At 43.4% G+C, this 27,617-nt stretch overlaps 3 protein-coding genes across 3 annotated transcripts in view; 1 reads left to right on the top strand and 2 right to left on the bottom strand.

Annotated features, from left to right (window-relative positions):
• LOC106565913 (multiple epidermal growth factor-like domains protein 6) overlaps positions 1-11,664 on the bottom strand; it is a 106,151-nt gene extending 94,487 nt beyond the window's left edge. Inside the window, exons 1-3 of the mRNA XM_014133599.2 lie at positions 11,310-11,664; positions 9,866-10,000; positions 8,289-8,398 (exon numbers count right to left, since the gene is read on the bottom strand). Coding sequence (XP_013989074.2) covers positions 8,289-8,398; positions 9,866-10,000; positions 11,310-11,620 — 556 coding nt within the window. The 5' untranslated portion in view covers positions 11,621-11,664. The remainder of the gene's footprint in view (positions 1-8,288; positions 8,399-9,865; positions 10,001-11,309) is intronic.
• Positions 11,665-16,323: 4,659 nt separating this feature from the next.
• On the top strand, positions 16,324-20,971 carry akr7a3 (aldo-keto reductase family 7, member A3 (aflatoxin aldehyde reductase)). Its single transcript, NM_001139750.1, has 7 exons — positions 16,324-16,645; positions 16,980-17,167; positions 17,248-17,352; positions 18,146-18,242; positions 19,797-19,896; positions 20,032-20,161; positions 20,512-20,971. Exons 1-7 carry the CDS (start codon positions 16,345-16,347, stop codon positions 20,671-20,673), a joined length of 1,083 nt encoding a protein of 360 aa, NP_001133222.1. The 5' UTR covers positions 16,324-16,344; the 3' UTR covers positions 20,674-20,971.
• A 154-nt stretch (positions 20,972-21,125) lies between these two features.
• mrto4 (MRT4 homolog, ribosome maturation factor) lies at positions 21,126-23,201 on the bottom strand. The gene is made up of 8 exons (XM_014133598.2): positions 23,096-23,201; positions 22,774-22,832; positions 22,558-22,661; positions 22,324-22,405; positions 22,167-22,234; positions 21,872-22,023; positions 21,582-21,658; positions 21,126-21,459 (listed from the first exon to the last, which is right to left on the bottom strand). The coding sequence occupies exons 1-8, from the start codon at positions 23,121-23,123 to the stop codon at positions 21,313-21,315; spliced, it is 717 nt and encodes a 238-aa protein (XP_013989073.1). The 5' UTR covers positions 23,124-23,201; the 3' UTR covers positions 21,126-21,312.
• Positions 23,202-27,617: the final 4,416 nt, after the last annotated feature.

The following is a 27,617-nucleotide window of genomic DNA, read 5'->3' on the forward strand; positions in this document are numbered from 1 at the left end:
GATCAACTGATGCAAATTCATCAGAACAACAACATTATTAACAGCTGTGAAAGACCATCAGAAGTAGCCACTTTCCAATGCAATTAAAAACCACTGGCAAGGAAGCGAGGAGTCAAACCACCCTGAAGTTTTCAATATGTCACAAGTGGCAAACAAGACGCTTGTACCTTTCCCCCTCCAAGAAATGTGAGAAATTAACTTCTTGCCAGCTAACCATGGAGAGCATTTTCCCGCCGCACGCTCTCCACCCTTACACTGCTTAATCTCCCTTGAAATAATTCCTTAACTTGCCGTGCAGCACGGCAAATGGCGTAACACTCACTCTCATCGTTCTCTGTGATTGCCTCCACTCTGTTACAAAGACACCTTGTCTGAGGGGATTAGCTGCTTCTACAGAGAAACAGAGATAGGTCAATGAGTCGCACTGCCACCAGACGGACGCTGGAGTCCAAGGAGCAGGTGTCACCAGCTCAGCCTCTGACATGGCCTCCACATCCTAACAGAAGCAGTGTATCTTTATAGTCTATGATGAGGGTCTGTTTGTTTAGGTTGTGTCCATATGTTTAACCCCAGATTGAGAGACAAAGGGAGCAGATTTACAGTAATTCGTAGGCATTTTAATCATATAAATAAATAATATTTAACTAGGCAAATCAGTTAAGAACAAATTCTTATTTACAATGATGGTATACCGGGGAACAGTGGGTTAACAGCCTTGTCCAGGGGCAGAATGATAGATTTTTACCATGTCAGCTCTGGGATTGGATCCAGCAACCTTTCGGTTACTGGCCCAACGCTCTAACCACTAGGTTACCTGCCGCATAAAAGCTCCACCCTGCCATCTCCATTTGTGTAAGTAATTGGTACACACGAAGAGCAGCACTATAGTTTGAGGCAGCAAATCAGGTTTTGCTTTGCAGAGGAATGTATAAAATCAAAGGGTTCTCACAGTAGCCAGGATATGCCAAGGGCAGCACTGTCAGAAGGTCCTCGTCATCAGAACGACTTTAAATACCCCTGAAGAATGGTTTCAGGGACATTCCAAAAATGTATATTTCAAGCCTGTCTCCTAAATCACTTGTCTTAGTATGTAATGTTGATGGATGTATCTGAATGGGGATATCCCTGAAGGTAGGATACACAGATTTCCATGTGCAGTGGGAGGATGTGGGTGGAAACCTGGTGGCTAAACTGAATTACTCAAAATGTCTCCCTGTCTGGCAGTGTTGGTCACAGACAAGATAACAAGTACTAGATACATAGGTGGAGGAGAATAGGAAGAGGATATTTGTGGTACATTTTACACTTTCCTGCTTTTCATACACAGTGTTTATCATGGACATGATAAACCTAAATGAAAACATCCCAAGACAATGAGCTTGGCCTCTATGACTCGGAGACAACACGCCATGCCAGTCTGTTTTTGTATGTGCGTGTCTGTGAACAGAGACCTGGCCGGGTGGTGCCAGAATAACAACCTATCCCTCAACGTAACCAAGACTAAGGAGATGATTGTGGACTACAGAAAAAGGAGGACCGAGCACGCCCCCATTCTCATCGACGGGGATGTAGTGGAGCAGGTTGAGAGCTTCAAGTTCCTTGGTGTCCACATATACAACAAACTAGAATGGTCCAAACACACCAAGACAGTCATGAAGAGGGCACGACAAAGCCTATTCCCCCTCAGGAAACTAAAAATATTTGGCACGGGTCCTGAGATCCTCAAAAGGTTCTACAGCTGCAACATCGAGAGCATCCTGACTGGTTGCATCACTGCCTGGTACGGCAATTGCTCGGCCTCTGATCGCAAGGCACTACAGAGGGTAGTGAGTACGGCCCAGTACATTACTGGGGCTAAGCTGCCTGCCTTCCAGGACTTCTACACCAGGCGGTGTCAGAGGAAGGCCCTAAAAATTGTCAAAGACCCCAGCCACCCCAGTCATAGACTGTTCTCTCTACTACCGCATGGCAAGCGGTACTGGAGTGCCAAGTCTAGGACAAAAAGGATTCTCAATAGTTTTTACCCCCAAGCCATAAGACTCCTGAACAGGTAATCAAATGGCTACCCGGACTATTTGCATTGTGCCCCCCCGAAACCCCTCTTTTTACGCTGCTGCTACTCTCTGTTTATCATATATGCATAGTCACTTTAACTATACATTCATGTACATACTACCTCAATTGGGCCGACCAACCAGTGCTCCCGCACATTGGCTAACCGGGCTATCTGCATTGTGTCCCCCCCACCACCCACCAACCCCTCTTTTACGCTACTGCTACTCTCTGTTTATCATATATGCATAGTCACTTTAACCATATCTACGTGTACATACTACCTCAATCAGCCTGATTAACCGGTGTCTGTATGTAACCTCGCTACTTATATAGCCTCGCTATTGTATATAGCCTGTCTTTTTACTGTTGTTTTATTTCTTTTCCCACCTATTGTTCACCTAATACCTTTTTTGCACTATTGGTTAGAGCCTGTAAGTAAGCATTTCACTGTAAGGTCTACACCTGTTGTATTCGGCGCACGTGACAAATAAACTTTGATTTGATTTGATTTATCCCTGGGATGCAGTGTTTCTCCACACACACAAAGACCACCCATGGACAGCCACAGTCTCCTCGTCCCTCTGGCCCGGTACACATGTACATCCGCCAGCCTGGTCCCTCCCGCCACAAAAGGGGGCCAGTTCCCATTCAGCAGTTAACGAGGGCGACAAACTGGTGGAGCCATTGTCCCTGCTCCTCTGCTCCTCACTCCCTGTCACAAAGCTCATTGTTGCCATCAATCAACATAACTGCCCGCTTCCACTCTTGACTGTCCCGGGCCATTCTCCAGCCAACTCGCTGGGGATGAACTCTTAGCTCATTGAATGGACCTTAGAATGGAGGAGAAGTGGACGGAAGTCTCTAGAAGCACCATCAGCAAGTCAAGGACTCTTACCCTCAGGAAAGTCAGATAGTCATCAAGCCAATTGGTGCTTCTCAAAACACACAAAAATAAATCTATTTCAATGGGTCACCTAAGCAACACTTTAGTTTTGAACCAAATGATGCATTTGCATGCACTTCCACATGAACAGTGGCAAATGGAATTCAGGCCAGTTAGAACACATGTCAGTGTGCACTAATTACCTCCTCGTAGGAAAGGTTCCTATTGCGTGCACTGCCCCAGGATTCTCAGTCAAATCAGGCCTTTGCAACCAAAATGTTGGGTTTTATGGCATGTGCTGGACAAAGAGGGTGTCTTCAAAAACCATTAGGTCTGCACTTTAACTTTGATTACATACAATGGCTACCATCTGCCATTGGGATAGCCTGATACTACAGTCTAAGAATCCCAGCTATGCCATGTCACTGGGATGCTTTACAAGTAAAGCTTGCCCCACACTATCTTAAATCAGAATGAGAAGACAGGGAATAGAAAGACTAGGAATGGGGAGGAGGGGGAGGGACAGCACAGAAGGAGGGAGCCGTGACAATAACCAGACATATTTCAAATGTTTTACCATTCTCAAGCCTTACATATGACCAAATAAGAGTATATCTTAGTAGAGGATGAGGGAGAACTCGACAAGAGGAGCCAGTAAGTCGGAAAATGCCCACAGCGAAAGAGAACAGCTGGACTGTAGATATGGCCGAGAGATGGGGAGACAAGAAGGACGATAGAAGAGAACCAAACGGAGGAGAGCGAGGGAGAGAGGGATGGAGGGAGAGGGTTGGAAAGGGGGCTGTTAGCATGGCTGCTCTCACTGTACAGGGCTGTTTCTCTACAGCATGATGTGACACTTCATTCTGCTCAACTGCCTCACAATAACAACATTAGCCTAATTAGCTTACACTCACTTTTTATTAGCGCAGACACACCACACACACACCACCTCAACAGAGACCTCACATGTGCCAGACACTAAATCCCTATCTTAATGCACAACATTCCCATTTCAATCTCTGGGGTTTTCGAAGGATTTACTAAAGCTGTACATTTTGCGGTCTCTATAGAGCTGATCTGTCTTCTTGGATGTCGTATGCACTGTTGAAAACAGTCCTATAGATTGAATTGCATTGAAGAACACTGGAGACAACATAGATCTAAGTGTGCGAGAGTGAGAGAGGGTGGATTGTGGTGTGAGGATCCTTTTATCCTGGTTCAATGGCTCAGAGAAAAGGGTGATTAGTTTGTCCCGTCTCAAAGTGCTGCCACGTCTTAAGTTACGGACATAAAAGCCCAGCCGTGTGTCGAAGAGAGCCGACATTGTCATGCAGAAGAAAAACAAAACCCTGCAACTTAGTGAGGGAGACACTGGGCAGCACTGGGGAATGCCTGTTAGGAAGTTTCCTTGTGTGGTGTTTTAAAACAAACCAGAGCTCAGGGGTTGAGCAGACAGCCTAATGCTTCCCTAGATAATTTAATACTGTAACCTTTTAACAAGAGACAAAGAGGGCTTTGAGGAAAGCATGAGACCATAAGGAGACCCTGCTGAAAGGCACATCCAGGGGATCATCTCTCACCCCTGTCCCATCCCAGCCTCTTCCCACCTCCCCCTGGCCCAGACAGTAGCCTTCTCCACAGGCATGAGGGGAGGTGAGGCACAGCACACAGGATGGTAGGTGGAGGTGGGAGCGTTCCTCTGGGCGGTGGTGGGGAATGAAAGTGATGTCTGGGCTGTTTACTAGGGGCTTTGTCAGGGGTGATGTCTAAGGTATGCAGGCTATGCGATGCGGATCAACGGCCGTAAAATCCCATCAAAGGGCCCTGCCAGGTCTCACTTGCGTGGGGCTAAGCCTGTCCACACAGAGTTGAGCAGTCCAAGGCCCAGTAGCAGACTCACACTCAGCCTTATGGCCCAGTACTGACTCCAGCCTCAGCAGGAGACTCAGCCTCAGCCCTACCCCAGCCTCAGTCCCAGTCCTGACTCCAGCCCCAGCCCCATCCCCAGCTTCAGTCCCAGGCCCAACCTCAGTCCCATCCCCAGTGTCAGCCCCAGCCTCAGGCCCAGCCTCAGCCCCAGCCCCATCCCCATCTCCAGCCTCAGCCTCAGCCCCAGCCCCAGTCCAGAGAAACTGTGCTCTCCTGTTACCGTGGCACCTCAGCCCAGCAGATCCCTACAACACGTCCCTCCATTACCAAAGCAGAGGATTAGAGTGGGGGAGATTCTGTTTTGACTAATTTTATTGTTTTCTTCTTGACTATTTTCTGTTCAATTGCAGGTGGTCTCTCTCCTCTGGGATAGGGTTGGAAGTGACACTGGAGTCAGTCTTTGCCAAGGTCCATGGTACAAGCCTCTGACCTGTACCACCAGTTACTACCACTCCTCTGAGCCCGCTGATTGGGAATATGGCAGCATGACTATGAGTGTGAGCCGAGATTTAACTGTGGAGCTCCAACGAAACTGGGAACCAGTCAGCGCATTGGAATTGGCCACCCAACTGAACAAATAGGACCACCTGTCCAGCCAAACCCTCACTCTTTGGCAGGCAGACACACCCACCATCTCAGGACACAAGGAGCCCTGCAGTGCCAAGTGTAGCTGAGCCAGAAGCAAAGGGGATTAGGTCTGGTGGTCAGTCAACACTTTAACATGTCTGTAAATCCACTATCATCTTTGGCAGAATTTAAAACAAGACATTGCAATGCAAAGCCGGTTTCAGCAAAAATGTAAACAGTAATTTATGAGCTTTCAAAATGACTTAACATATTGGCGCTTTCACCCAGAGTCTGGTTGGTTGTGAACGTCACAGTAACTGTTGCACTGATAGTGCTAAGTGAAAGTGATTCATGCTTTTTAAGGTCGGATTCGGTTTCGGTTCATTTAAAAATTAAAAATAAACACGTTTTTTATTTCGATTATTATTTGTTAACATTAAATGCATTATGAAATATGACCTTGAAATGATTTTAGAGCTTTTTAATTGAAATTACAAAGCCAAATATTGATACCATTCAATTGCCAAAACATTGAAAACATTCCATGGTCTCTAACAACACAGAACAAAGAAATGAATAAGAGCCCCATGATATTACTGACTGCTCATTAATGCTTAACACTCATTAACCATCATTTATTCACATTACTTTACTTAAATAAAATATTTGAATTGTGTATATAATTTTTTTGGGGGGGACAACTTTATTATTTCATTTTTTAAGTCATCATCTCATCTCTGCTCAGGCAGTAGCAGCCAGCCAACCATCTAACATTACTTATGTGCTCCCCAATGAGCCAAGTGCCCCTTGTTAGCGAAAAGGGTACCCCGTGAGCATTAAGTTGCCACAGATGCCCATGCTGTAGAGCTGTCTGATGAAATCACTGTTTTAGTAGTTCTTCAAAGGTAGATAAAGTATACTTTCAAGACTGCTACAACTATTAATCGGGTAGAGATACCTCCAAGTACCTCTTGACCTTATGACCTCTTCCTGAATGCTCTCCCAACCACCCTCGGCTCCCGACCCAGGGCAACGGGTTTGACGCACCCTTCCTTCCTCTCACTAGCCTATGGAGTATCACCTCCACTCATGTGTAAGCGGGCGTCGATCCCGTAAAGATTGCATTTACACTAATAAACATACAGTCGTGGCCAAAAGTTTTGAGAATGACACAAATATTAATTTTAACAGTCTGCTGCCTCAGTTTTGTATGATGGCAATTTGCATATACTCCAGAATGTTATGAAGGGTGATCCGATGAATTGCAATTAATTGCAAAGTCCCTCTTTGCCATGCAAATTAACTGAATCCCAAAAAAACATTTCCACTGCATTTCAGCCCTGCCACAAAAGGACCAGCTGACATCATGTCAGTGATTCTCTCATTAACACAGGTGTGAGTTTTGACGAGGGCAAGGCTGGAGATCACTCTGTCATGCTGATTGACTTCGAATAACAGACTGGAAGCTTCAAAAGGAGGGTGGTGCTTGGAATCATTGTTTCTTCCTATGTCAACCATGGTTACCTGCAAGAAAACACATGCCGTCATCATTGCTTTGCACAAAAAGGGCTTCACAGGCAAGGATATTGCTGCCAGTAAGATTGCACCTATATCAACCATTTATCGGATCATCAAGAACTTCAAGGAGAGCGGTTCAATTGTTGTGAAGAAGGCTTCAGGGTGCCCAAGAAAGTCCACCGAGCGCCAGGACCGTCTCCTAAAGTTGATTCAGCTGCAGGATCGGGGCACCACCAGTACAGAGCTTGCTCAGGAATGGCAGCAGGCAGGTGTCAGTGCATCTGCACGCACAGTGAGACGAAGACTTTTGGAGGATGGCCTGGTGTCAAGAAGGGTAGCAAAGAAGCCACTTCTCTCCAGGAAAAACATCAGGGACAGACTGATATTCTGCAAAAGGTACAGGGATTGGACTGCTGAGGACTGGGGTAAAGTCATTTTCTCTGATGAATCCCCTTTCCGATTGTTTGGGGCATCCGGAAAAAAGCTTGTCCGGAGAAGACAAGGTGAGTGCTACCATCAGTCCTGTGTCATGCCAACAGTAAAGCATCCTGAGACCATTCATGTGTGGGGTTGCTTCTCAGCCAAGGGAGTGGGCTCACTCACAATTTTGCCTAAAAACACAGCCATGAATAAAGAATGGTACTACACATCCTCCAAGAGCAACTTCTCCCAACCATCCAGGAACAGTTTGGTGATGAACAATGCCTTTCCAAGCATGATGGAGCACCTTGCCATAAGGCAAAAGTGATAACTAAGTGGCTCGGGGAACAAAACATCGATATTTTGGGTCCATGGCCAGGAAACTCCCCAGACCTTAATCCCATTGAGAACTTGTGGTCAATCCTCAAGAGGCGGGTGGACAAACAAAAACCCACAAATTCTGACAAACTCCAAGCATTGATTATGCAAGAATGGGCTGCCATCAGTCAGAATGTGGCCCAGAAGTTAATTGACAGCATGCCAGGGCGGATTGCAGAGGTCTTGAAAAAGAAGGGTCAACACAGCAAATATTGACTCTCTGCATCAACTTCATGTTATTGTCAATCAAAAGCCTTTGACACTTATGAAATGCTTGTAATTATACTTCAGTATTCCATAGTAACATCTGACAAAAATATCTAAAGACACTGAAGCAGCAAACTTTGTGGAAATTAATATTTGTGTCATTCTCAAAACTTTTGGCCACGACTGTACACTGTCTGTATCCTGATAACGGTAACAATCACTCCCTCCCACATTAACAGAAGATCCCTGTCTGAAACACTAGGTGGTTGTGATACTTTAACAACAGAAACCTCAGTAATATGAAGCAATAGAAGAAAAGGGAAAGACTTACGATACAAGCAGCCAGCCTCTCCGTTGAGTTGAGACCATCCAGGACAGCACTTATACACGGTCTGGAAGTCTTGTCTGTAGATTTGTTTATATGCTGTGTAGTATGCCGTCCTGTTATCAAGGAGACATAACATTATCAAAGGATACAAGCTAGATAATATAAAGCTACACTATATAAAACACTTCTATACAATAATTAGAGGTTCAGATGTATGGCACAATGTCATGGTTGGGAGGGTGGAGAGGGTGGTCTGTTCTTAGGGAGGGTGGAGAGGGTGGTCTGTTCTTAGGGATGGTGGAGAGGGTGGTCTGTTCTTAGGGAGGGTGGAGAGGGTGGTCTGTTCTTAGGGAGGGTGGAGAGGGTGGTCTGTTCTTAGGGAGGGTGGAGAGGGTGGTCTGTTCTTAGGGAGGGTGGAGAGGGTGGTCTGTTCTTAGGGAGGGTGGAGAGGGTGGTCTGTTCTTAGGGAGGGTGGAGAGGGTGGTCTGTTCTTAGGGAGGGTGGAGAGGGTGGTCTGTTCTTAGGGAGGGTGGAGAGGGTGGTCTGTTCTTAGGGAGGGTGGAGAGGGTGGTCTGTTCTTAGGGGTTGGGTTTGCCATCCTGAGAGTGGGAGGGCTAGGTTGCTGATGAGGTTCAATGAGTAAGAAGAAAAAAAAACGTCAGATCCACTACGATAATCAGAGAACATTTCCCACTCTTTTAAGTCACATACAGTATAATAATCAGGAAACATTTTCCCAGTCTTTTAAGTCGTCCATTTCAATGTGCAAGACTGGTAGACTATACTTCAGAGTACGGTGTCTAACCCTGTAGTTTAGAAGCCCTCTCACGGCTACTAGTCATTATGCGTCATTTTGTTTACACCGTGTAATTAAGGGTTTGGCTACCTTCAAAGCTGCCTGCGTCTTTGTATTGCGGTAAATATATGGAGAAAGCGAGCCTCAATAGCACATTGAGAAACTCCCCAGGGAGTGAGTCAGGGGTAAGCTGCAGGACTCTTCCTCACAGGTATGTACCTGACCTCTGGAGACGCCTCGGCTAAATAGATAGCTTAGCTAACCCTCCAGGAGAGCTGTGGCTATACCTTGCACTTAGTGCTATATGAGAGGCCTACAAGACCCTGATTAACGAACAAAAGAGAGGGAAAAGGATAGGAGACAGAAAAGAGGAAAGAGAGATTTTGACTGAGATTTAGGGAGATGAGGATGAGGCACTCTTAAACAGCTTTGACATGATTTGATTACTGTTAAGACTGAGTCAGCAACAACTGCACAACACAGAATTATCCATAGGCAATACATGCAATATAGAACAGAATGACTATCTACAGAATAGCATTCCTCAGAACAAACATAGGAGTCATGAGTATGTGAAAGGCTGACATAAAGATGATGGGTACAGAAGAGAAGCATAGAAAACTGGACAGGTGAATAACTAGTGTTGCTTTCGGAATGGATGGAGGAATACATGGATAGAAGCATGGATTGATTGATGGATGGATGGATGGATGGATGGATGGATGGATGGATGGATGGATGGATGGATGGATGAAGAGATGGCTGAATGAAAAGTAGGACTCACCTTCTCTCGTATCCCATGCACCAGTTCTGTCCTAGGCAGCCTTGCTTCCAGACCTTGACCATGCGTGTGAAGGCCTGCACACACGGCTGCCTTTGGGCAACCAGCGTCACATCCTGCTCCACACACACGTTGGGCCTGAAAGAGGCCAGTGGAAAAAAACATTGAACAAATCAATATTCTGTCATATTCTGTCATTTTTGGGGTTTACAGTAAGAGGGTGGATTCCATAAGGGTTTATACTGTGTTGTGCTGCCTATGCTGTCTGCTAAGACTTAAGGGGAATTCTCCATGCATTACTGTTTGACCCCTCAGCAGGGAGCCAGCAGAAGACACTGCCTACAGCAAGACATCCAACAAACATTCACTAAGACTTTACCTGATACTACAGTATATCACAACATTGACCAAAGGAGAGCAGAATAACAAGATCATACAAACGGATTTGGACCTCTTGTTATTGAGTTTTATAAGCCAGGTGCCATCTGAGTGTCATAGATCCCATCGTACCATATTCCCTGCATTGTAGTCTCTAAGACCATCTCAAGCTGCCATGCTGTCCCTCTAACATTAAGCAGTGTTTTGGTACCTCTCCGGTAGAAGAAACTGCAGTACGTCTGAGAGAAGTCTCATCATTTACAAGTAGCTCAGTCATTCCATGTCCAATCTTGTCTCATCTCTGGGATAGTGTGTCTGTCTGATAGGTCTGTGATAACCTTCAGTTTGTGATGCTGATACTGTATCTATTTTTCCAAGACTGGCAATGGTCCCTCTGAGAAAATTCCCATTATTTTTCACTATCTGACATTGACACGGCCATTACAACTGAACAGAGACTTATAATGAAGTCAGACTTATCAGAAACACCTCATCTCGGACTTATCTCACCTGTTACTCTGGAATGCTCTCCATTATATGGAAAACTTAGGAGCATCTCAGGAATGCTTCCTGCATCATTAATCCACCCCAGATCATGTGTAATTATGTAATAACATTACAGTGCATTTTGAGAAAGACAGTAGAGTATTCTTATGATAACACCATCATAGCTCCAGGTGCATACCTTTCTGTGAAATGTACAAAATACAGCCTTAGAGTTAACAGTGATTGTTGTCTGTGTCATTTTAACTACAGGTTTATACACGCCCAGGTATAGAACACATTGTTCTTCTTTCAATGCAAACACCTCTAGAGTAAAACATTAAAACATGAAATTAATTCATTGATAAACAAATATCATATTTCAACTTGTGAAAGTTTTAAAATAATCCTATTAACAGGTAGTTTGATATGTCAACAGATATTGGATTCTGGTTATTTTGTTTTAAACTCAAATTAATAGCAGTAGCAAGTGACATGACTCTTACCAGAAATGTTTTATCATGTAGGTTACTGTGACTAAAATATGTATTATCAAATAAAAATGACAGCTTATAAAAATACTTACATGTATGGTTGTAGATTTCCATAGCTGGACACTGCGTAGATCCCATCGATAAGTAAGTATTGAAAAACGATGAAAACGAAGATACAATCCATTTTCAAGTTGTGTTGAATGTATCGATTATATGCATTAAAGCGCAGAAATGTAGTGGTATTGACACGTTTTAGTGAAAAGAGACAGAATGCACAAAAAATCCGTTGCCAAATAACTGAAAAAATATTGAAAGTTGGCTTCACTGTTACACTAAAAAAAATCAACCAGAGAGTGAGAAGTGTCAGTCCAACACCTTCTAGTTCCAAAAGTGATGCAGTCATACATCCCGTACAGAGTGGTGCTTGGAGGTCGTTCCTAACTGGTTTACAACATGCAGATGTTGAACGCACGTGCGCGCGCAATGGCTTATAAGAGTAAATCGAAGCAGCCTGGTCTCATAGACTAGACGTAACATAGTAAAAGTAAATCTACAACAATCAAACTAGTATGGTTATGTTTGGTATGGTTACATAGGACAGAAGGTTACTTAAGGCTAAAACGAAAGTATGGTATTTGGTCGGGGTGGGTAGGTGGGTGGATATCATCATGGACAATTTCAGCATTTTAGCTAATTAACAACTACTTACTACTTTTTAGCTACTTTGCAACTACTTCAAATTTTAGCTAACCCTTCCCCTAGCCTAACTCCTAACACTAACGTAGCTAAACTATCCTAGCTAGCATTAGCGTTACCCGCCTAGCTAACAACAAATTGGAATTCGTAACATATCATACTAATTGGAGTGTCCCGGATTTACATTTACTATGTTATGTCTACCCCTGAGTCCAGATTGTTTGAAGAGATAATGGATAATTTCAATGGAATGGATTGGGACAATAACAGAGAGGTTATCTTTCCCCCTCCCAAATGTCCTGGTGTTGTAACATGTTGCAAGTTAAAACTGTATTGTTTTCTTCAGATATAGCCTACTCATGTTTTTTGTTTGTTTTTTTTTCACCTTTATTTAACCAGGTAGGTCAGTTGAGAACAAGTTCTCATTTACAACTGCGACCTGGCTAAGATAAAGCTAAGCAGCGTGACAAAAACAACAACATAGAGTTACACATCAGATAAACAAACATACAGTCAAAAACACAATAGAAAAATCTGTATACAGTGTGTGCAAATGAAAGGTAAGGCAATAAATTGGTCAATAGTGGCGAAGTAATTACAATTTAGCAATTTACACTGGAGTGATAGATGTGCAGATGAGGATGTGCTAGTAGAAATACTGGTGTGCAAAAGGGCAGAAAAACAAAAACAAATATGGGGATGAGGTAGGTAGTTGGTTGGATGTGCTATTTACAGATGGGCTGTGTACAGCTGCAGCGATCGGTAAGCTGCTCTGACAGCTGACGCTTAAAGTTAGTGAGGGAGATATAAGTCTCCAACTTCAGTGATTTTTGCAATTCGTTCCAGTCATTGGCAGTAGAGAACTGGAAGGAAAGGCGGCCAAAGGTGTTGGCTTTGGGGATGACCAGTAAAATATACCTGCTGGAGCGTTTGCTACAGGTGGGTGCTGCTATGGTAACCAGTGAGCTGAGATAAGGCGGAGCTATACCTAGCAAAGACTTATAGATGACCTGGAGCCAGTGGGTTTGGCGACGAATATGAAGCGAGGACCAGCCAACGTGAGCATACAGGTCGCAGTGGTGGGTAGTATATGGGGCATTGGTAACAAAACGGATGGCACTGTGATAGACTGCATCCAATTTGCTGAGTAGAGTGTTGGAGGCTAATTTGTAAATGACATCGCCGAAGTCAAGGATCGGTAGGATAGTCAGTTTTACGAGGGTAAGTTTGGCAGCATGAGTGAAGGGGGCTTTGTTGCAAAATAGGAAGACGATTCTAGATTTAACTTTGGATTGGAGATGCTTAATGTGAGTCTGGAAGGAGAGTTTACAGTCTAGTCAGACACCTAGGTATTTGTAGTTGTCCACATATTCTAGGTCAGAACCGTCCAGAGTAGTGATGCTAGTCGGGCGGGCGGGTGCGGGCAGCGATCAGTTGAAGAGCATGCATTTCATTTTACTAGCATTTAAGAGCAGTTGGAGGCCACAGAAGGAGTGTTGTATGGCGTTGAAGCTCGTTTGGAGGTTTGTTAACACAGTGTCCAAAGAAGGGCCAGATGTATACAGAATGGTGTCGTCTGTATAGAGGTGGATCAAAGAATCACCCGCAGCAAGAGCGACATCATTGATATATACAGAGAAAAGAGTCGGCCCGAGAATTGAACCCTGTGGCACCCCCATAGAGACTGCCAGAGGTCCGGACAACAGGCCCTTGGATTTGACACACTGAACTCTATCTGAGAAGTAGTTAGTGAACCAGGCGAGGCAGTCATTAGAGAAACCAAGGCTGTTGAGTCTGCCGATAAGAATACGGTGATTGACAGAGTCGAAAGCCTTGTGAATTGATGTGAATTGATGTGAGGGCCCCTTAGGCTACAATACAATTATTTGTTCTAGGCCATTCATTTCTAGCAGGTAGATCAACAAGTCATTTCAGACATACAACATTACACTTCACACACATCTTAATGACACATCAGAACAGAGCAGTTTTCAATTCAGGAGCAATATGTTATTGGTATCCACTGCTGCCTAATCCTACCCAAAGAGGAACCTATAGTTGCAATAGAGCAGAAAGAGAAGGGGGAGATATGCCACTTATGTGAGTTATGGAGGAAGACTACGGGTGGTCAAGCTGCACAGGTCAGTGTTCAGGGCACAGCTGATGCTGCCTGTGGTCAGGCGGGTCAAAGTTACTGCTGCTCTCCATCTAATCTAATGACCAAAGGCCCAGAGGGTCAATACCAGCCATGGTCTAATTACCACTGCAATGGGTGAAATGGTTACACACACAGGGACCATGGATTGTTCTGCAATAGTTAGGACTACACATAATTTGAAGACTTTCTCCTGACATAATTGGCATTTTTGCAGGGGTATTTTAATTTGAAATAGCCTACCAAATGAAATATTAAAATAATAAGATTATTAGAACTTACTGTTTTATACATTGTGTTTCCATCTGTCTCAGTGAGAGCTTGGAGAAAATAAATGTGTATGTGTGGGATTATCCCTCGTCTTGATACGGTGCTCTTATAGGCCGAATAGTTACGTACTGTCTTGTTAGTGCTGACTTCTGTTGACAAGGAAGTGGCACAAGAGCACAGAGTATTCCACAGGCATAGGCCATGACTCTGCAAACATGCTGAAGTCCCCACATTGACATCAACATTAGAGGACTATGTGATTTATTTAGTAAACAGTGTAGCCCATTCAAATGACAGGTTTATGAGCTAGGAGAGAAGGCTCATGAGATGAATGTGGGAAAGTATGTGAGGGGTACAAGATGTGTTTCCCTAATAAAGGCGAAGCTGTAACACAGGATAGTTATAGGGCTACTTTATAAAATATTTATTAAGGGTAGGCCTATAAGTAGTTTATACGCATTTAATTATTAGTTTATAGATAGTATTACAATCTGTTAAACAGTAACACATTGGTTGAAATTGGTGCTTGTCATGTAGCCTTGTTGACTATGTTATGTAAGCTATGTTGGTATTGTAGCAAATTTGGGGGGTAGCCCTGACCGGGACTCAAACCCGGGTCCAGCAACTGTCAAACTAACACCTTAACTGTTAAGCCAAGAGGTCCAAACCTCTTGACAAGGTCGCTAGGTGTTGGTTCTTCAGGATCGGTGTCCCGTCCTCGGAACGGTTGAGCAAACGTAGGCTAATGCGATTAGCATGAGGTTGTAAGTAACAAGACAATTTCCCAGGACATAGACATATCTGATATTGGCAGAAAGCTTAAATTCTTGTTAATCTAACTGCACTGTCCAATTTACAATAGCTATTACAGTGAAAGAATACCATGCTATTGTTTGAGGAGAGTGCACAGTTTTGAACTTGAAAAGTTATTAATAAACCAATTAGGCACATTTGGGCAGTCTTGCTACAACATTTTGAGCCGACATGCAATGGTTCATTGGATCAGTCTAAAACTTTGCACATACACTGCTGCCATCTAGTGGCCAAAATCTAAATTGCACCTGGGTTGGAATAATACATTATGGCCTTTGTCTTGCATTTCAAAGATGGCGGTAAACATTTTTTTAAACGGTTGTTTTTTTCTTTGTATTATCTTTTACCAGATCTAATGTGTTATATTCTCCTACATTAGTTTGACATTTCCACAAACTTCAAAGTGTTTCCTTTCAAATGGTAACAAGAATATGCATATCCTTGCTTCAGGTCCTGAGCTACAGGCAGTTAGATTTGGTTATGTCATTTTAGGTGAACATTTTTGGGGAAAAGGGGCAGATCATTACCCCCTTCCTTTGGCAAAGCGTGTCCCCACTCTTCTCTATAACAAGTCCCTCACGTGTACACTCCTCTCTGAAGGAAGGGGGTAATGTAGCGACCTTAACCCAACACCTAGCAATCTCGTCAAGAGGTTCGGACCTCCTGACGTAACGGTTAAGGTGTTAGCTTGACAGTCATTGGACCATCCCACTTCTGACACCAGTGTAGCGAATTTAGGGGGTAGCCCCGACCGGGACTCGACCCAAATCCAGCGACTGTCCATCACCTTTCGCCAAGAGGTCCGAACCGCTTGACGAAGTCGCTAGGTGTTGGGTTAAGGTCGCTACAGTATTTAGGGGGAAAAATCTATTAAGGTCATTGATGAAGTTCTGAATTATACTTCAGTGGAATCTGTTGAGGTTTGCTGACATCATCTGGTTGAAATGAAAACTGCACTAGGGACCACGCTGTTCCTAGTGTAGGAATTCAAATGATTGATAGAAAGACTCCGACCCTGGAAATCTTTGTCGGACGGAGGTAACTGAACTCTTCACTGTACTTCCTGATCCAATGGGAAACAGTCGGGTTCCCATTTTACGTACACGAAAGCGTTTTACAACTTTGACACACTCCCCTACTGCTCTGCTTACGCGTCCTTTGCCCTGTGGTCAGCTGACACAACGCGGTTTATTATGCTTTCGGGAGCAAGAGTAGGCTTGTGTGTATTTCACCAAAGACTCGCTTCAGGATCCAAGTATTTACCGCCGATTGTTTATCATCATCGCAACATGTCTTCGACCGGATCAACACAATTGAAACGCCCGATTTCACTACTGGGATCGATGGCGTTTGGGGAACGTGCTGACGCGGAGACAAGCACAAACATGGTGAAAGCATTCTTGGAGCGCGGCCACAATGATTTGGACACTGCCTTCATGTACACAGACGGACAGGCAGAAACTATCATTGGGGGAATGAATCTACCCAAAACGGGTAACAAACACAGCTTTAATAGCCTACTGTCTAGTATATTAACATTGTAAACAAAGTAACATTATAATCTGAGTATGCTATGTTGTTCCACTGCTGCAAGTGTTTTTATTTCACCAGATTTCATGCATACTAGTAGTAACAGTAACTGTAGTTACATCGGTGAGTGCATTAACAGTTAAATCATACTGGTGCATAACAGTATGCAGTATCTGTGCCCAGATAAAACTGCAATGTTACAAACCACTGCTACATTACCAGTATGACTTCTTACACATGTTCTATGACCCGATTGGATCTTATCAGCCATGTTCGTGATTATTGCCTGTATCTACAGTGAGCATTGCCACCAAGGCCAACCCCTGGGAAGGAAAGACCCTGAAACCAGAGAGTGTGCGTTCCCAGCTGGACACCTCTCTGAAGAGGCTGCGTACACAGTGTGTGGACCTCTTCTACCTCCATGCTCCAGACCATCAGAACCCCATCCAGGACACACTGCAGGCCTGCCAGGAACTCTACAAAGAGGTACAGAGCCAGAGGGCAAGTCTCCTCACACCCACCCCGTAATACAGGCACATGTCATTTATTGCTATGTTGGTTTTCAGGGGAAATTTAAGGAGCTTGGCTTATCAAACTATGCTGCATGGGAAGTGGCTGAAATCTTTACCATCTGCCGACACAACAACTGGATTCTTCCCACTGTTTATCAGGTAACACACACAGGAAGTCTGCATCTGTCACATACCACACTGCCTTCATTCAAAATACATAATATTAAATAGTAACTATGTTTTAAATGCAGTTTATCCTTTTCTTTTTTGGCACCACACTCCAAAAAGCAAGTTTTGTCTAATCATGATTATTGTCCAGTCGTGTGCTCCAGTGCTGCAAGGAAATACCTAGTTAAGTTGCAGCTAGCCCAGAACAGAGTGGCACGTCTTGCTCTTCATTGTAATCAGAGGGATGATATAAATACTATGCATACCAGTCTCTATTGGCTAAGAGTTGAGGAGACTGACTGCATCACTTCTTTTTATAAGAAACATTGTGTTGAAAATCCCAAATTGTTTGCATAGTCAATTTACACACAGCTCTGACACACACTTACCCCACCAGACATGCCACCAGGGGTCTTTTCACAGTCCCCAAATCCAGAACAAATTCAAGAAAGTGTAGTATTGTAGAGGCATTATTGCATGGAACTCCGTTCCATCTCATTTTGCTCAAATAAACAGCAAACCTGGTTTCAAAAAACAGATAAAGCAACACCTCACGGCACAACGCCTCTCCCCTATTTGACCTAGATAGTTTTTGTGTATGTATTGATATGTAGGCTACATGTGCCTTAAAAAAAAGTAGTTGTATCCTTGAGCTGTTCTTGTCTATTAATGTTCTGTATTATGTAATGTTTCATGTTTTGTGTGGACCCCAGGAAGAGTAGCTGGGGTCCACACAGCTAATGGGGATCCTAATAAAATACCAAATAACTGTGCCTTTCTGTAGGGAATGTACAATGCCACCACACGACAGGTGGAGACAGAACTGCTACCATGTCTGAGATACTACAGCATCAGATTCTATGCATACAACCCTCTAGCAGGTACTGTGCATTTAAACTCAGCAACAAAAAAAAAACGTCCCTTTTTCAGGACCCTGTCTCTAAAAGATAAGTCGTAAAAATCCAAATAACTTCACAGATCTTCATTGTAAAGGGTTTAAACACTGTTTCCCATGCTTGTTCAATGAACCATAAACAATTAATGAACATGCACCTGTGGAACGGCCGTTAAGACACTTACAGCTTACAGACGGTAGGCCATTAAGGTCACAGTTATGAAAACTTAGAACACTAAAGAGGCCTTTCTACGGACTCTGAAAAACACCAAAAGAAAGATGCCCGGGGTCCCTGCTCATCTGCGTGAACGTGCCTTAGGCATGCTGCAAGGAGGCATGAGGACTGCAAATGTGGCCAGGGCAATAAATTGCAATGTCCGTACTGTGAGATGCCTAAGACAGTGCTACAGGGAGACAGGACGGACAGCTGATATTCGTCGTAGTGGCAGACCACGTGTAACACCTGCACAGGATCGGTACACCCGAACATCACATCTACGGGAGAGGTACAGGATGGCAACAACTGCCCGAGTTACACCAGGAACGCACAATCCCTCCATCAGTGCTCACTGTCCACAGTAGGCTGAACTGAGTGCTTGTAGACCTGTTGTAAGGCAGGTCCTCACCAGACATCACCGGCAACACCGTCGTCTATGGGCACAAACCCACCGTTGCTGGACCAGACAGGACTGGCAAAAAGTGCTCTTCACTGACGAGCCGCGGTTTTCTCACCAGGGGTGATGGTCGGATTTGCGTTTATCATCAAAGGAATGAGCATTACACCGAGGCCTGTACTCTGGAGCGGGATCAATTTGGTGGAGGGTCCATCATGGTTTGGGACGGTGTGTCACAGCATCATCGGACTGAGCTTGTTGTCATTGCAGGCAATCTCAACGCTGTGTGTTACTGGGAAGATATCCTTCTCCTCATGTGGTACCCTTCCTGCAGGCTCATCCTGACATGACCCTCCAGCATGACAATGCCACCAGCCATGCTGCTAGTTCTGTGCGTGATTTCCTGCAAGACAGGAATGTCAGTGTTCTGCCATGGCCAGCGAAGAGCCCGGATCTCAATCCTATTGAGCATGTTTGGGACCTGTTGGATCAGATGGTGAGGGCTAGGGCCATTCCCCCCAGAAATGGCCGGGAACTTGCAGGTGCCTTGGTGGAAGAGTGGGGTAACGTCTCACAGCAAGAACTGGCAACTCTGGTGCAGTCCATAAGTTGCACAGCAGTACTTAATGCAGCTGGTGGCCACACCAGATACTGACTGTTACTTTTGACCCCCCCTTTGTTCAGGGACACATTATTCCATTTCTGTTAGTCACATCTGTGGAACTTGTTCAGTTTGTCTCAGTTGTTGAATCTTATGTTCATACAAATATTTACATGTTAAGTTTGCTGAAAATAAACGCAGTTGACAGTGAGTTTGCTGAGTTTATAACGCCTCTAAAGTGGCAAGATATTGAGGATCATAAATAATCTCAATGTCTAGTGTGAGAACATGGTTTAACATGCACTTTGTTCTTCTGTGCAACCAGGGGGCCTTCTCACAGGGAAGTACCATTATCAGGACAAAGAAGGTTCTCAGCCTTCAGGACGTTTCTTTGGTAACAACTGGGCTGGTGCTTACAGAGACAGGTGAGAATAAAATGGTATTAATAAACTAGTATGGTCACAGTAGTTACTCACAATAAAAACATGATTTGTCCAGATTACCTTTACACTAGGTACAATTAAACATTACATTTGGATGATTTATGTGTTGTGTGTCAGGTACTGGAAGGAGAGCCACTTCCAGGCGATAGACCTTGTTCAGAAGGCCATGGAGACAGCATATGGCTCAAACAAACCCTCCATGACATCTGCTGCTCTACGCTGGATGTACCACCACTCCCACCTCAAGGTACCCGACCACATTCAATAATGAACAGGGACAATTCACTATCAGCTAGGTCACTTTGGCTGCATTTACACAGGCAGCCTAATTCAGAGCTTTTTCCACTAATGGACTAATTCCACTAATCGGATCAGCTCTTTTGCCATAATTGGGCAAAAGATCAGAATTGGGCTGCCTGTAAAAACACAAAGTCAATGATTACAAATCAAAATGTTTCTTTACAATGTGAAAAGGAACATTTCACTTAATGTCAGCAGTACTATTTAAACGATCTTCATAAGGTGAATAAAAGTGTGGTGTATGTAGTGTTAATTGTTGGGTCCTCTTGTACCTGGGCTTTGTCTCCACTGTTCCAGGGTGATTTGGGAGATGGTGTAATCATTGGGATGTCCAGTATGGAGCAGCTAGAGCAAAACCTTTCTGCCTCTGAGGAGGGGCCTCTGGATGAGCGTGTGGTGGAGGCATTCAAACATGCCTGGGACCTGGTGGCCCACGAGTGCCCCAATTACTTCCGCTAGATGGCTCCTCAACAACCCCGGCTAGTCTAGAGCCCACATCTGATCGACTATATCCACTGACTGTTGCCTTTTTACCAAATGTGCCGTATACGGTTAGCTAATTAACATGTACAGTGAGATGTAGGTTTTATAAGTCAGTTTGGTTATCAGATCGATGCTTTAGCGAAATGACTAAAAAAGTGCAGATTATGATTTTGGTCACTTCATGTAAATTCAATGAATTAATTGAGGGTAGTTATGTTTTCAGGAAACTTTCTGGTGTCTGTCTTGACTTTAATAAACTGGGGAGCAACTGGGACAGTATTTTTTTCCTTAATGATATCTGCCATGGCCAGTGCGTTCGATTAACTTTGTGGGTCACGATTTTACAGCCTAGCTTAAAGATATACTTCGCATTCACAATTCCAACTTTCTTTTGTGAGATGTTTTATAGGACACAACTCAGCATACTGTTAAGTTTGTACTGTTGTATTTGAGTGGACCAACAAAAAAAAAAATCTATAAAGCACAAAATGTATATACACAATTCCATGGGTAACATTGCAATTCGGAAACACTTTAAAGTAATTTGTTTTGACGTCACCTAAAAAAAAGAAAAGGCACAGTATTAAAAACATTAAGTCTGAGAAGTCCATTGCTCTATCCAGATTCATTCCCTTCTTCCTCTTTGTCATCGTTATCCTGCATGGCCTCTTCCTCAGCTAGTTTCTCAAAGTCGCTGGTTTCAGAGTTCCACATGCACTGGATCCGCACTCTGAATTCAGCCATCTCAATCCCGAAGAGTTTCTATGTTATGGAAAATAAGTTAATTTGATAAGCCATTTATGGGACCATCTAGCAACTGGACTTGCAAAATGTCTCATAGGCCTATCAGAAGGTGTAGACTGGGGGAACGCTTTAGAACTCACCAGAATACGGGCCTGTTCAGGGGTTAGTGTGTCTCCCTCTTTGCACACTCCATGGTCTTTCAGTAGCGTCACCACTCCTATGACAAAACAATGGGGTATAAGCCAACAATTGCAACATGTATTCCTTCTTTGGAATGAATCAAAAGAAAACCTTGGGTTAGATCAGAAGTTGAAGTTGGTATCAGAAGCATAAAATGTTCATTTGAAATAAACAAAACAGGTGGAGGTTAGGGACATCCTTTCATTACAGACTTAGGAAAGCTTTCTCTGAACATCAGAGAGGTTCTCACCTTTCTTGAGTGCTGTGGGGAGTCCCAACTGTCTCAGCTGTGGCTCCATGGAGTGAGGGAACTGTTCCAGGGGTCCTTCATCAAGTGTTATGGCCATCCCTGCCTTGTTTCCTGCTCGTGCAAAATCCATCTCTTTGAACTGGTTGAAATACCTGAAGAACATTTATCAAGAGAAATGTATATGAAACTACCACAGGGGACAAGAAGTCAGCCGCAGCACTGGATCGTCGCAAAAATGGACTCAAGCTAATGATCGAACATCTTTAATGGAAATGCAAAATATTGATCTACTTACTCTTGTACCTCTTCTTTAGTTTTATTTGTGAATAACACACCCACTTCTCCTCTCAGAAACCTGCTGACCTAAAAAATAAGCAGGCCGACATTAATTGAACCCCTTGCAAAGTGTCATTGTGCAATTTGACCCTCACTTTATCACAGATTTGACATACCTTGTGCAAATTGTCTTTGTACTCGCTTGTTGATCCTTTACCTATAGCGATCATCATCACTTTGTTTTTTCCAAAAAAGAATCTGTGAAAGTGAAGAAAAACCTTAGTCAAACTGGCTAGTCAGCTACATGTATTTATACACATAACACATAGGTGTCTGACCATTTGATTTGTCTTAATAGTGAGAACCAGGCTGCATAGACTAGTGTGTTGAGTGTTCATGTGTGTTCTTACCGACTGTGTTTCCAGGCTGTCCTGATGTCTTTCAATTTGTTGTTCCTCATGTTTGCCACAGAGAAGATGAACAGGTGCTTGTACATTTCCACACATTTCCGCAACTATAAGGACACGGACATAGAGATAGACTATTAGTCAAAGAGTATCAATGGATATCAATGTCAAGACAGGAAACAACTAGCTAACTAGGATTGAATGGTCAGAAATAGTTACCTCTTCTATTAAGTTCTGTTTTGTTTCCAGACCCTTCTTGGCTGTTTTTGTTAGTGAAACTGAGAAGTGAAAAAGGCACACACTAAGGGTTAATACCTACAGGACAACAAATGTTCAGCAATAGCTATATTTGCAAACATAACCTGCTTGCTAGCTAGCTATTAGCTTATGGTGCTAGCTAGCGGGCTCCTCTTTCACCTCTTGATGCAATACATCCCCTGCAAATGCTATAGTAGTGAACTGCTACCTCAAGTAATGCATTAAGCCAAACTATACTTAATATACTCTTCATCTACTGGATAAATCTGACATAAAAACCTACTTTTCTTGTCCCTCTTTGACTTCGGCATGGTTCTCGCGTTGTAGAACAAGACCTAGGGAGGAAAAGGACTCCACGTGTTTCTGTCTGCTGAATATAGCTGTCCAAAATATGCCTGACAATAATTCACTATTCACTTGCATTTTCTGAGATCATTTTCTGTCGCATCCTTGAATTTAAATGAGATAATGAGTTTGATAATAGGTATACATTATTTAATCATCTGGATTAAACGTGTAGAAAAATGTGCTTTACAGACATGTCTCTTTTTCCCCAGCAGATGGAACCCTGCAAACATAAGAGGGCACAAATAAGTGTTATAACAAGGCAATCATAATAAAGACATTAGAACTTAGTATTGTGTGACAGAAATAATGATTTCCTTCTTTATTCTATGGAGTTCTCTGTTGAGTGTCAACACTGTAGCTACATCTTTGCATAATTAATGTGCTGCAATGACAGCAAAATTGACAGTAGTGTCCCTTGAGTGAGATGTCTGTGGCATGTGCATCTCTGACATGTGATTCAATGTAGGATAGTTAATCAATGTGTACTGCTTTAACAAACAAATGGATACCGTGATAGAACCATCTATGTGGGTGTTGCCTGCTGGGTTTGTGTAATAATTCTCTATGCCAGATGAGTTTATGTGTTACGTTATCTGTGAACCTGAAGTGAGAAATGCAGTAGCAAGAGGTGAAATCCCACATAGACAAATTACAGCCATATCCACAAAGCGTCTCAGGGTAGGAGTGCTGATCCAGGTCAGGACCAGTTTTTCACTTTTAGATCATAATGAATATGAATATATGGACAGATCCTATATTACACCTAAGTGTGAATGTTGTTCATTTACTACAGCTCAGCATGCAACAGCACAGTCCCCTCCAAGCTTATCACCAAGCTCAGGACTGGGACTAAACACCTCCCTCTGCAATTGCATCTTGGGCATCCTGACGGGCCGCCCCCAGTTGGTGAGGGTAGGCAACAACACATCCGCCATGCTGACCTCAACACAGGGGCCCCTCAGGGGAGCGTGCTTAGTCCCCTCCTGTTCTCCCTGTTCACCCATGACTGTTCACTGCTCTCGACTCCAACACAATCATTAAGTTTGCTGATGGCATGATGGTGATTGGCCTGATAACCGGCGACGATGACACAGTCTATAGGGAAGGGGTCAGTGACCTGGTAGTGTGGTGCCAGGACAACAACCTCACCCTTAACGTCAGCAAGACAAAGAAGCTGATCGTGGACTATAGAGAGCCGAGCAAACCCCCATCCACATCGATGGGCTGTGTGACTCATCACATACGCTGCTGCTACTGTTTAATATCTACTGTATCCTGTTGCCTAGTCATTTTACCCCTTACTATATGCACATATCTACCTCAATTATCTCGTACCCCTGCGCATCGACTCGGTACTGGTACCCCGTGTATATACCCAAGTTATCGTTACTCATTGTGTATTTATTCCTTGTGTTATTATCTTTCTATTATTTTTCTATTTTTCTCTCTGCATTGTTGGGAAGCATATCATTGTTAGTCTACACTTGTTGGCTACAAAGCATGTGGCAAATGGCAAATAAAAATAGATTTGATAATGTATTAGCATTTGTGGTACAAATCACATTCAAGTCATGGGACCGATATTATAATTTTTTGCGCATCATGTCAAAATCATCTGAAAGTATCTAAATTGATCGTGAAGATAAAAAAAGTCACTTATAGATGTTTTGAGCATGATGTGCGAAAAATGTTGCTCTCAGTCCCATGATTTGAATGGGATTTGTGCCACAAATGCTAAAACATTAGCATGTGGAAACAGTGCCAGCATGGATTGCTGTCATACCTTGTGCATAGACTGCTTAAAGGGTAAGGAAACCAATTAGTAATTTTGTAATTTGGGTGAACTATCCCTTAATTTTTTTACTTTTATGTCTTATAATAACTTTTTGGTGCTTGAGTAGGCTACCATTCCAGACAAAAGATTAAACGTTTTTAGAAGATCCGGATGTCAGCTTTCTGTTTTACTGAGATTATTCAATATTCAGTTGTAATCATCATTATGCTGTGAAACGATGAATAAAGGCTGCTGTCTTGGCAGACTTTGACCCTCTATAGATGGGAATCATGTTCAAGGGAAGCTTTAAAATATCAAATGCATTTCCTCTCCGTCACGTATTGTTCTTTCACACAGGCCTAAGGGGAATAGTATATGATGGGTGTAGTAGTTATAGATTCCCTCTATATAAAAATAAATGTCAAATCAAAATCAAATCAAATTGTATTTGTCACGCTTCATAAAACAACAGGTGCAGACTAACAGTGAAATTCTTACTTACGGGTCCTTTTCCAACAATGCAGAGTTAAAGATAAAGATAAAAAATATAAAATATAAATAGTGACACTAGGAAGAAATCCACAGTGAATAACGAATAACAATAACAAGTAAGAGCAAAATGGTTATATACAGGGAGTACTACAGTAGTATCGAGTTGATATACAGGGGTACGAGGTAATTGAGGTAGCTATGTGCATATAGCTAGGGGTAAAGTGACTAGGCAACAGTTTTATTTTTTTATTTTTTTATTTTACCTTTATTTAACAGGCAAGTCAGTTAAGAACAAATTCTTATTTTCAATGATGGCCTAGGAACAGTGGGTTCACTGCCTTGTTCAGGGGCAGAACGACATATTGTTACCTTGTCAGCTCGGGGATTCAATCTTGCAACCTTTCGGTTACTAGTCCAACGCTCTAGCCACTAGTCTACCTGCCGCCCATAACAGTATACAGTATAGATGATAAACAGCTGTAGCAGCAGCATGTGGAGCAGTAGCAGCATATGTGGTGTGTGTGTGTGTGTGTGTGTGTGTGTGTGTGTGTGTGTGTGTGTGTGTGTGTGTGTGTGTGTGTGTGTGTGTGTGTGTGTGTGTGTGTGTGTGTGTGTGTGTGTGTGTGTGTGTGTGTGTATCCAAGACCTGGCATTTGGGGTGTAGTGAGATACCCAATGGGCTTAACGGTTCTCTTCTCATCACTCATCTTGAAAAAACGTATACCAAAAACTTGGAAATCATTTAATCTGCCATCATTAACACAAACAATAAATTCAATTATTTATTATTTAAAAGGAAACAGCATGGGCAACCGAGAAAAACAAATTGGTACAATTTAAGGCCAAGTGGGGGTATGATATTTGGGGTATGATATTTGTGCATCTGTAACTTTTCTCACTCATCATTATTCACGATTCATTCAGCACAATCTGTAATTATGGTAGCATCCACATTAATTAGAAACATTATTTTCTTATTGACAATAAAAATTACTCCAAAATACGATACATTATTTACCATTAATTTATTTTGGGCACCAAATCATCTGAAACTCAACCAGTGAATTTGTCCCAATACTTTTGGTCCACTAAAATGGGGGGCTATGTATAAAAATGTTGTAAACTAAACGGTTCACCCGATATGTATGAAAATAGCCTCAAATTAAAGCTGACAGTCTGCACTTTAAACTCATAATCATTGTACCACTTCAAATCCAAAGTGCTGGAGTACAGAGCCAAAACAACAACAAAAATGGTCACTGTCCCAATACTTTTGGAGCTCATTGTATTTCGCAGGCTTGCATAGCAGTCTTAGGGCTTGAGGGTAGAAGCTGTTCAGGGTCCTGTTGGTTCCAGACTTGGTGCACTGGTACCACTTGCCATGTGGTTGCAGAGAGAACAGTCTATGGCTTGGGTGGTTGGAGTCTTTGACCATTTTTTGGGCCTTCCTCTGACCACCTGGTATAAAGATCCTGGATGGCAGGGAGCTCGACCCCAGTGATGTACTGGGCCGTACTCACCACCCTCTGTAGCGCCTTACGGTCAGGTGCCTTGCAGTTGCTGTACCAAGCAGTAATGCAGCCAGTCAAGATGCTCTTAATGGTGCAGCAGTATAACTTTTTGAGGATCTGAGGGCCCATGCCAAATCTTTTCAGCCAGGATGTTTTGTTGCCTACACTCTCCACCTGGCGGTGGCCCGTCAGGAAGTCCAAGATCCAGTTGCAGAGGGAGGTGTTCAGTCACAGGGTCCTGAGTTTGGTGATGAGCTTGGAGGGGACTATGGTGTTGAATGCTGAGCTATAGTCAATCAACAGAATTCTTACATAGGTATTCTTATTGTCCAGGTGGGTGAGGGCAGTGTGGAGTGCAATAGAGATCTGTGGATCTGTTGCGGTGGTATGCGAATTGGAGTGGATCTAGGGTGTCTGGGATGATGGTGTTGATCTGAGCCATGACCAGCCTTTCAAAGCATTTCATTGCTATTGATGTGAGTGCAATGGGGCGATAGTCATTTAGGCAGGCTACCTTGGTGTTCTTGGGCATGGGGACTACAGTGGTCTGCTTGAAACAAGTTGGTATTACAGACCAGGTCAGGGATAGGTTGAAAATGTCAGTGAAGACACTTGCCAGCTGGTCAGCGCATGCTCTGAGTACACGTCCTGGTACTCTGTCTGCAAATATTAGAGTCCTG

The sequence above is a fragment of the Salmo salar genome, chromosome ssa12, assembly GCF_905237065.1.
Source record: "Salmo salar chromosome ssa12, Ssal_v3.1, whole genome shotgun sequence".
Taxonomy (NCBI): Eukaryota; Metazoa; Chordata; class Actinopteri; order Salmoniformes; family Salmonidae; genus Salmo; species Salmo salar.

Bases quoted from the DNA above. Each gene is read 5' to 3' on its own strand.
- akr7a3 (NM_001139750.1), top strand. From the start codon at position 16,345: ATGCTTTCGGGAGCAAGAGTAGGCTTGTGTGTATTTCACCAAAGACTC. The intron at 19,897-20,031 runs GTGAGAATAAAA...GTTGTGTGTCAG, and splicing joins GCTGGTGCTTACAGAGACAG to GTACTGGAAGGAGAGCCACT. The intron at 20,162-20,511 runs GTACCCGACCAC...CCACTGTTCCAG, and splicing joins ACCACCACTCCCACCTCAAG to GGTGATTTGGGAGATGGTGT.
- mrto4 (XM_014133598.2), bottom strand. From the start codon at position 23,123: ATGCCGAAGTCAAAGAGGGACAAGAAAA. The intron at 22,662-22,773 runs GTAACTATTTCT...GTGTCCTTATAG, and splicing joins AACAGAACTTAATAGAAGAG to TTGCGGAAATGTGTGGAAAT. The intron at 21,460-21,581 runs GTGAGTTCTAAA...TCCATAACATAG, and splicing joins CTGAACAGGCCCGTATTCTG to AAACTCTTCGGGATTGAGAT.